Source organism: Drosophila ficusphila, unplaced genomic scaffold (assembly GCF_018152265.1).
Source record: "Drosophila ficusphila isolate 14025-0441.05 unplaced genomic scaffold, ASM1815226v1 contig_286, whole genome shotgun sequence".
NCBI lineage: Eukaryota > Metazoa > Arthropoda > Insecta > Diptera > Drosophilidae > Drosophila > Drosophila ficusphila.
In genome coordinates, this window is record NW_025064189.1 from 5,334,710 (window position 1) to 5,344,079 (window position 9,370).

At 45.7% G+C, this 9,370-nt stretch overlaps 3 protein-coding genes across 3 annotated transcripts; 2 read left to right on the plus strand and 1 right to left on the minus strand.

The window, feature by feature from the left end:
- Positions 1–28: 28 nt before the first annotated feature.
- On the minus strand, positions 29–2,965 carry LOC108100160 (trichohyalin). The gene is given in 3 exon segments (XM_017203923.2): positions 29–532; positions 535–1,481; positions 1,595–2,965. Coding segments are annotated over 3 exon segments (2,760 nt in total). The 5' UTR covers positions 2,929–2,965; the 3' UTR covers positions 29–53.
- Positions 2,966–3,272: 307 nt separating this feature from the next.
- On the plus strand, positions 3,273–5,769 carry LOC108100163 (spliceosome-associated protein CWC27 homolog). The gene is made up of 4 exons (XM_017203926.2): positions 3,273–3,906; positions 4,677–5,060; positions 5,119–5,325; positions 5,387–5,769. Exons 1-4 carry the CDS (start codon positions 3,317–3,319, stop codon positions 5,709–5,711), a joined length of 1,506 nt encoding a protein of 501 aa, XP_017059415.1. The 5' UTR covers positions 3,273–3,316; the 3' UTR covers positions 5,712–5,769.
- Positions 5,770–5,976: 207 nt separating this feature from the next.
- Positions 5,977–9,242, plus strand: LOC108100161 (kinesin-like protein Klp68D). The gene is made up of 3 exons (XM_017203924.1): positions 5,977–6,067; positions 6,225–6,972; positions 7,037–9,242. The coding sequence occupies exons 2-3, from the start codon at positions 6,308–6,310 to the stop codon at positions 8,724–8,726; spliced, it is 2,355 nt and encodes a 784-aa protein (XP_017059413.1). The 5' UTR covers positions 5,977–6,067; positions 6,225–6,307; the 3' UTR covers positions 8,727–9,242.
- Positions 9,243–9,370: the final 128 nt, after the last annotated feature.

Here is a 9,370-nt window from a genome sequence, read left to right on the forward strand (position 1 = left end):
GTAATTATGCGTCTACTGATAAGTTTTTTTTATTTATCTTTGGTTAAAAGTTTCTATTTAAAGTTGGCCAAAAATGCCTCATCCAAATCTAGATTCCTGCCGTGATCCATTGCTGCCTTGGAGTCATCGTCCAGTCCACCACCATAATCGGGATCATCTAAGGAACTACTCGGTGGGGCGTTATACATCCGACGGTAAGAGGCCTCTATATTCTCGTCCAGCATTCGATCCACAATGTCACTCTGAACTTGGCCCGGTTCTTGGGCGGACATTTTGGATGGCAACTGGATATCCGTGATGGTCTGTGGATTACCCCGTCGAAGGGCAAATTCCGCAGATTCTGCACCCATTTTGCAGAGGGCACACCTGCTGCGAAGAATCTGCTTCTTCAGATTTACCAGGGCGATACGATCTTGTGCCAGAAGCATTCGTTCCTGGGCCAATTGGGCCTCCTTTTCGCCCAGATCCTGAGCCCGTTTGGCCATTATCTTGAACTTGGCCTGGAGCACCTGGTCCGCCTCTCGAGCCTTTGCTCGGCCAAGTGGGTGCGGCTGGTGGCCAGGCGATAGGCACCGGTGGCTTGACCCAGCTCGTCCTCCTTGAGATTGAGGGCATTTTCCTTGTCAAGCAGAAGACGTTTGCGCTGCTCCACTTCCCGCTGAAGCTTGTGACACCGATCCCGCTCCTCATCCGCCCGTCGAATGGCATCGCGGGCCACCTGAAGTTGAGCCTCCAACTCTCGGCGATCTTTGTCCGAATCGCCGTGCTCGTGGAGCTGCTGTTTCAGCTCCATTTGCTGGCGTTCTACGGCCAGTTGATTTCGCTCCTGTTGGAGATCCTGGTGTAGTCGCTCCATTTCGGCCAGCTGAAGGGATTTCAGGTCTTCTACGCGCTTTTCATCGCGCTTCATTTGCTCACGATGAAAGTCCTTTTCGCGCTCGAAAGCCTTGCGTTCCGCCTCCAAACTGGACATTCGCTGTCGCAGCTGCCAGTTCTCCTCGGCGGAATCCTTGGAAAGGCGGCCCAACTGAAGCTCCAGGGTGCTCACAAGTTCCATAAGTCGGCGCTTCTCCTCGTCAGCCGTTTCCTCATCAATTTTTAAACGCCTTTCCTGGTCGGCCAACCGACGTTCCCGAGCCTCCAACTGGCGTTCCTTCTCTTGGTTGCCAGTCATCCCGTCGCGAAGCTCCTGAAGATTACTGGAGGCCAGGCGGAGGGTCTCCAGATAGTTTCCATGATCCTGCACGGCAGAAAGCTCCAGCATTTTCGCCTGACGAATTCCCTCGAGATCCTGTTCGTGTGACTGACGCAACTTGCGCACTTCGTCCTCGTGATCCTGTCGCAAGTTCGAGATCTGTTCCGTGTAGTCCTCCTTTTGCTTCTCCAGTTTATCCGTGTAGTACTGACGCAACTCGCTGTTCTCCAGCTTCAGGCGATCCTCCACGGCGGCCAAGTGCTCCTCCAGTACTTTTAGTTGCTTTCTGGAAATTAAAACAATTTGTAAGCATGATTTGTATTGTAAAAATTATGAAAATGTAAAAGAAAATACTTGAAATATTTTCATATACAAAATATAATAATGAAAAATATTTACTTGTATGAAGTGTCGATCATTTCGATCTCCTGCTCGTAGTTGACCTTCATGTTGGCCACTAGCTCATCCAGTCGCTGTTTTTCGAGCAGATTGCGCTTGGCTTCCATTTCAAGGAGCAGCAAGTGTTCCTGTTCCTGGCTCGCTACCTTCATGGTATCCTTGGGTTCCGGTTCCGGTTTCTCCACGGGTGCGGTTACCGTTGGTGGTGGTGGTGGTACGTCCTGGACATGAACGGGTTGCGACATCATTAGCTGGATATGCATATTAATCCGTTCCTGCTGTCCCTTGATGTGCTCCTCCATCTGCTGCTGGCGCTGCAATTGCTGTTGAATTAGAGCCTGGAACTTGCGATCCTGGCTCTCCTGACGCCGTTGCATCTCGAGCAAAGTCCTTTCCTGGTTCTTCATTTGCGCGGCAATCACCAATTGCGCCTCCTGTTGTTGCAAGGCATTGAACTTGTGATTGCTCTCCAAATTGAGATTGCTAAGCATCAGGATATTTTGAGTAGAGGCTGTCACGGCAGATGGAACAGGTACAGCAGGCATTTCCGGTTCCGGTTCGATTTCGTTCTCATCGGAGTCGGGAAGTCGCAGAATTTCGGATGTATTCTTTGGAGCGTCTTCATTGGATTCCTGCTTCTTTTGGGGCGTCTGCGGCTTGAGAGTAACGGGTTGCTGATCCTGTTCCTGCTCCAAACCCAACCAATCGGCGGTGGTTCCCCGCTTTCGCGAAACCGGAGTAGACATGCCCGAAACGGTGGCATTTGTATCCCTATTAAAAAGTCCCAACGGATCGGTATTCATGATGACCGATTGCGCCGAACTCCTTCTACCCGTGGAGGTTTTGGGTCTCGCCTGCGAGTTTTCCGTGGTGGTATCCGTGGATTGGCGGGACATTGATGGTTTGGCGGTGGCAGGACGTTTGCCAGCATCTCCCGCGAGAATCTCATCGAATATATTCTTCTTCGGCTCCACATTGCTAGGCAGCAAGTCGTCGAAAAGACTCCTTTTGGCACCACCACTTTTGGGACGCTTGGGATCAAAGCCCAGATCGTCATCATCGCCGAGGTCATCATCCAGTGAAATCGAGGGTTTCTGCTTCACAATCCTTGGCGTGCTGGTCGCATTGGGTTTGTTCCTGGCTCCTGAACCCTGGCCCTGTACATCAGCCTCCGTCTCCTCCTGAATGCCAAACAAATCCTCCAGTTTTCCCTTCGGTTTTGCCGATTTCGACGGTTTTTTGTGTCCTCCTCCCGCTGGAGTGTCAAAAAAGTTGTCATTATCCAGGCTATTATCGCTGAGAAGTTCCGCTAGTGGATCTTCGTTAAAATTCATGCTGAAGTTAATCAAAACTCACAATTGAAAAAGTACAAATCAAAGAAAAGTAATAAAAGAAACAAAACGGTTGCCTAGTAACACATTCTAAACGTCTAAAGGAAAAAGTTATCGAAAGCGCTTTAGTTAATAAATTAATGTTAACTTACCTTATTTAATCTATGTGAACAATTTTTTTATTACATTAAATTAAAAAGCAGTTGGAAACATAAATGTTTCTTTTCAAAATTATATTCGTTATTTTCTTTGCCTGTCCATGATAATACAAGGGTATTATTTTGGTATTTTTAATATAAATTTTCCACCGTCCGTTGGTAGTTTTACAAAACCAAACTCAGGTCACACTGTTGCATTGATTGTTTTGGTTAGTTGTTATTATTTTGCCAAAATGAGCAATATTTACATCCAAGAGCCGCCCACATCAGGCAAGGTCCTTCTAAAGACCACTGTGGGCGATATAGACATCGAGTTGTGGGCACGGGAATGTCCGAAGGCTTGCCGCAACTTTGTACAACTTTGCCTGGAGGGATACTACAAGAACACCGAGTTTCACCGACTGGTCAAGGGATTTATTGTCCAAGGAGGCGATCCAAATGGGGATGGCACGGGTGGCGAGTCCATTTATGGCCAGCCCTTCAAGGACGAGTTCCATTCGCGTCTGCGGTACACGCGTCGTGGTCTCGTGGGAATGGCCAACTCTGGGAAAGATGACAACGGATCACAGTTCTTCTTCACTTTTGCACCCACGCCGGAGTTGCAGAATAAAAATACACTGTTCGGCAAGATAACTGGTGACACCATTTACAACATGCTTAAGCTAGAGGATGGCATTGTTGACCACCAGGAGCGTCCTATGCACGCACATCGAATTGTTTCCACGGAGGTGCTGAGCAATCCCTTTGATGATATCGTACCTCGAGTATTTGCTAAGCCGTCCAGCAAGACCAAAAAGAGCAAGAAGGATCGACAGGGAGTCAAGTAAGATATCAGCTTTTCATCTCAGATATGACTTTATGTATTTACATATTATTGTTGTAATTGTTGTTCAAAGCTTCTTACGGTTTAAAAATTTCAATACATATTTGCATTTTTTTATATTAAATTTTTTCCTTACGTTTTCCACCGTACCATTTATCTACTTATAGGTGAATATTTAACCCTTTACATGGTGGTGATGCATATCTGCATCATACCGTTCAAATTCATTTATTTTTCAACGGGCGTTGCAAAACTTTCTGAAATCTTTTGATGCAGTTCAGAAACTTTCGTTTTTTATATAACAAGTGTTAGTCACTCAGAATTCTGTCCAATACTCAACAGATAATTACTTTTCCCGCGAATTTGGTGAATGTGGAAATCTGAACTGGTTGTGCAGTTTCTCGTCCAAATATAAATATCAAAAAAAAAATGTACAGTTAATTTAATTTATATTTATAAACAGGTAAAAATTATATTTTGTTATATATTGTCGAGTTTTTGTGTTTGTTGCATTATAATACGAATAAATCAGCAATTTTGCCTTGTTGCAAATATGCATTAAAGTAGCTTTACACATAGAAAAAATAAGGTAAAACCAAAAAAATTAAAAAAATAAAAAGAAGTGTATTTTTTATTTTCACTTATCTACCAAACAAAAAAAAAATGAAGAAAATCGGAGTTATTGCCATGTAAAGGGTTAAATATTTGTATTAACCGTGACCAACAATTTGTTCCAGTACTTTGACTTAGACTTTTTAAATATTTCACAGAAACTTTGGCCTGCTTTCATTCGGAGAAGAAGCCGAGGGCGATGAAGAAGAAACCAACGTGTATGTTAAACAGAACGCCGGTAAAGCTAAATCCCTGCACGACGTAACCGATGATCCTAAACTGAGCAAGGAACCCATTCGAGTACCCAAGTTGGAGAAACCCGAAATCGAAGAAGCTTTGTCCGATGATTGCCTTGAGGACAGTGTCAATGATAAACCGTCAGCCGCTAGTTCAGATCTCATTAAAATGAAGCTATCAAAAAGTTCAAAGACTCGACCAGACAAAAAGGCTAAGCCTGTGGAAGAAAAGACTGATTCAGAGGACGAAGAAGATGTTTTGATGACACGCGAGCAAGAACAAAGTCGAAAAGTCTCCGAAGAAAAGTAAGCTTAATTATATTAAACTCTGAGTTCCATCTTAATTTGTGTTTACCCATTTCAGATCCAAGATCCGTGAAGAAATTGCCTCCCTAAAAAAGCAATACCAAATGGATAAGCAGACCAAAGACAAACTTCTAAATAGTCAAGAGAAATCATCAAAATCTTCAGAAATTAAAGGAGCTAGCGAAAACCATTACATCCACGATTTTATAGAGTCCAAGGAAAAGTACACTGCTAAATCTAAGCTCCAACCAAAAGGACAGTCAAGGTAGGTTCTATCTCCTAGCAAAACAGATTTTGTGTCATAAAAACTTTTATTACTTTCTAAGAGAGGAGTTTACATTGAGCTTGCTCTCCAAATTTCGCACAAAACTGGATAACTTGAAGCAAAAGTCAAACTCCGATGATACTGAACCGGAACCCAAGGAACTGGATGACAGCTCAGTGGAACAGGAAATAATCGGCGACGACTGGCTGTCGCACACCTTGAATTTCAATAGCACCGCTCCTGTTTTGGCTAAAGACGCCAATAAAAAGGGTGACGATTGGTATGATGCCTACGATCCACGAAACCCTTTGAATAAACGCAAGCGCGGGGAAACTGGTTCTAGCAAGTCTAGTTCGAGCCAATCAAAGTCGAGAAAACGTGACTAGTAATAAAATATAAAAACAAAAAAATAAAACCTTTTTAAACAAATAAATTGTATTTTAAGGGTTAATTGATTCAAAGAATTACATTGTTTTAATTTGTGGAAACGATGAATTTCCCATTAACAATATTTCTTTATAATACGATACAGAAAGTATACAGGGCAAAATATTTATTTTATTCGCTTTTAAATTGCGCGCCAAATATTGGGAGTACCATATATTTTTCAGAACGCCGCTCATGTTTAACGACACAATGAAAACGACACCTGGCCACACTACAATTTGAGCCATACACTGTTAACCGCAGCTGAGACAAAAAAAGCTAATTCAAGGTGAAGTAATTGGCTTCAAAATAACAGGTAATAATACTTGATTGCCAAACCGTCTCGCAGAAATGTTGAAGTATCTAAAAAACTTCAAACGTTGCGTGCAAAACGAAGGCGAAGTGGCAAAATCAGATGGTTGCGTCAGGAGGAATTATTGATTTTATTCGTCATTTGTTTTCGGTCGCCACAGCTACTTGACTTTTTTGAGGGGGAGCGCCCTGAGTCACTGCACACAAAAGAGCACAAAAATTACGGAAACACAGACTTCCGGCGATGAGTGCCAAGAACAGAAGACCCGGGACTGGCGGCAGCCAGACACCCAATGAGTGCGTCCAAGTGGTGGTCAGATGCCGACCCATGAGCAATCGGGAACGCTCGGAAGGATCCCCAGAGGTGGTTAATGTCTATCCCAATCGAGGAGTTGTGGAGCTCCAGAATGTGGTGGACGCCAACAAGGAGCAGCGCAAGGTCTTTACCTACGATGCCGCCTACGATGCGAGTGCCTCGCAAACGACACTCTACCACGAAGTGGTCTTTAACCTGGTCAGTTCCGTGCTGGAGGGATTCAATGGGTGCATCTTCGCCTACGGACAAACGGGCACCGGAAAAACCTTTACCATGGAGGGTGTGCGCGGAAATGACGAACTAATGGGCATAATACCGCGCACCTTCGAACAAATCTGGCTGCACATCAATCGCACCGAGAATTTCCAGTTCTTGGTGGATGTATCCTATTTGGAAATCTACATGGAGGAACTACGTGATCTCCTGAAGCCGAACTCCAAGCATTTGGAGGTAAGGGAGCGGGGATCTGGCGTTTATGTGCCCAATCTGCATGCCATTAACTGCAAAAGTGTGGAGGACATGGTCAAAGTGATGCAGGTGGGCAACAAGAATCGCACCGTGGGATTTACCAATATGAATGAGCATAGTTCTAGGTAAGAAGAGGGGTATTTTGGTGGTCTTTGTTCCGTAACAATGACTGTGATTTTTAACTTGCAGATCTCATGCCATTTTTATGATCAAAATCGAAATGTGCGACACGGAGACAAACACCATCAAGGTGGGCAAGCTAAATCTCATCGATCTGGCCGGCAGCGAGAGACAGTCGAAAACGGGAGCCTCAGCGGAGCGCCTAAAAGAAGCCAGCAAGATCAACCTGGCGCTCTCCTCCTTGGGAAATGTGATCTCCGCATTGGCGGAGAGTTCCCCTCACGTTCCTTATCGTGACTCCAAGCTGACGCGGCTACTACAGGATTCACTGGGTGGCAACTCGAAGACCATCATGATAGCCAACATTGGACCCTCTAATTACAATTACAATGAGACGCTGACCACCTTGCGTTATGCCTCGCGAGCCAAGTCCATCCAGAATCAGCCGATCAAGAACGAGGATCCGCAGGACGCCAAGTTGAAGGAGTACCAAGCGGAAATCGAACGGCTCAAGAGGCTGATTGCACCGCAACAGCAACAGCGAAGCGAAAAGCAGGTCACTGCGAAGAAGCAACGGGTCAAGAAGCCCAAAAAGGAGCCCGTATCCAAGGAAATGTCCGACTCTCTGCAGGTGTCTACCATTGAACAGCCGGCGGAAGAGGAGAGCGATCCGGAGGGGGCAGAATCCGAGTCGGATAAGGAAAACGAGGCCGAGGTAGCCAAGTCCAACGAGGAACTGGAGCGCGAGCGTGTTGAGAACTCCAAACTGGCAGCCAAGTTGGCTGAGCTGGAAGGTCAACTGGTGCGCGGCGGCAAAAACCTGCTGGACACTTATAGCGAGCGACAGATTGAGCTGGAGAAGAAGCTGGTGGAAATCGCCGAGCGCAAGAAGCGCGAAATCGAAATCCAGCAGCAGCTGGAGCTGCAAGAGGAGACAACGCTAGAGATACGCGAGCGAAATGTTTCCCTGGAACAGGAGGTGGAGCTAAAGAAGCGCAAGCTATCCAAATGCTATGCCAAGTACTTGGCCCTGCAGCAGGAGCTCAACGACTGCAAGTCTGATCACAACCAGGATCTCAGAGAACTCGAAATGGCCCAGAATGAACTGGTCAAGGAGTTGAAGCGTCAGCTCTTGATAATCGATAACTTTGTGCCCATCGAGGTTAAGCAACGTTTGTACACGCAAGCAAAATACGACGAGGAGCAGGAGGAATGGAAGTTCTCCTCGATGCCGTTGCCCACGCCTCCCGGTGGCGATGGCAAGTTCAGCAGCAAGCGTCCCGTTTCGCATCCTCAGCGCAGGAGGCCCACCTCCGAGTACGCCCTGCAGGAGGCCAAGTCGAATGCACCGAGCTCCCTGCGCTTCAAGAGCGAGAACATCGTGAACTACGAGCTGGAGATGCCCTGTCGCACCACCCAGGAGTACCGTACACCCAAAGTGTCTGCCTCGCTGCAAGCGGTGCTCGCCCAGGCCATGCAAACGGGCGGCGATGATATCGACATTGTGGATTCGCACACGAATTCACTGCGCAGCCGGCTGGAGAACATCATCAATGCGAATGCCAATGGAGGAGCGGGTCCTGGCGCTGGCTCAGCCGTGGGCAGTGCCATTCCCAATGTCCGGAACATTAAGTCGAGTCGCGGAGTCCCAAGTGCCGCCTCTAATCTCGACTCGAACCGCCGTCCGCCCACAGGTCGTCTGCCGGCCAAAAAGCCAGCTTCAGCGTATCCCAAAGCCCGCGGCCTGGTCAACAAATAAAAACACAATCGAAACGACTCGAATTGCAGCTAACCAATATCATGCAAACACAACACTAACCAAAGTATTTCATAGTCATCGCAATATGTACACCTCGGTACTCCTAGCCCAATTTACCCACATTTCGCGCTTTGTAAAAGTTTCCTTTTGGCTTGTGCCAACTCAAAGGACTGGCATTTGAACTACTGAGACTTTTTCAGATCTGAATCATCAATTCCATTTTAGAGAATGCCATATGTTTTAAGAGATTCGGCCAGCCGCCCCTTACTTTCATTAATTGTTTTTATGTTTATTTGTTACTCGACTCGAATTATTTGTTATTGTTTTTTATTATACATACATATACGTACTTTTGTGCTCGGTTAAGTAGGCGCTTGCATTTACTGACTTGGCCAGTCTTTCTTTCATCGTGCAATCTAAGCTTAAGTTAAACGCAACTGCAACAGTCTATTGTTTACTTAGTAAATGATCTTTAGTTAATATTACGAACCAAATAAAGCAACACCTTAAACACAGCGATTGCGATTTAATAGTTATGCGGCATGGGTGACTTTCTGGTCAATTTGTTTTTGTTTCAATAGAACGTAAATTCTTGTATAACCTGTCTTTTTTTTAGATGGTTACTTTAATTCTTATTTGTTTCT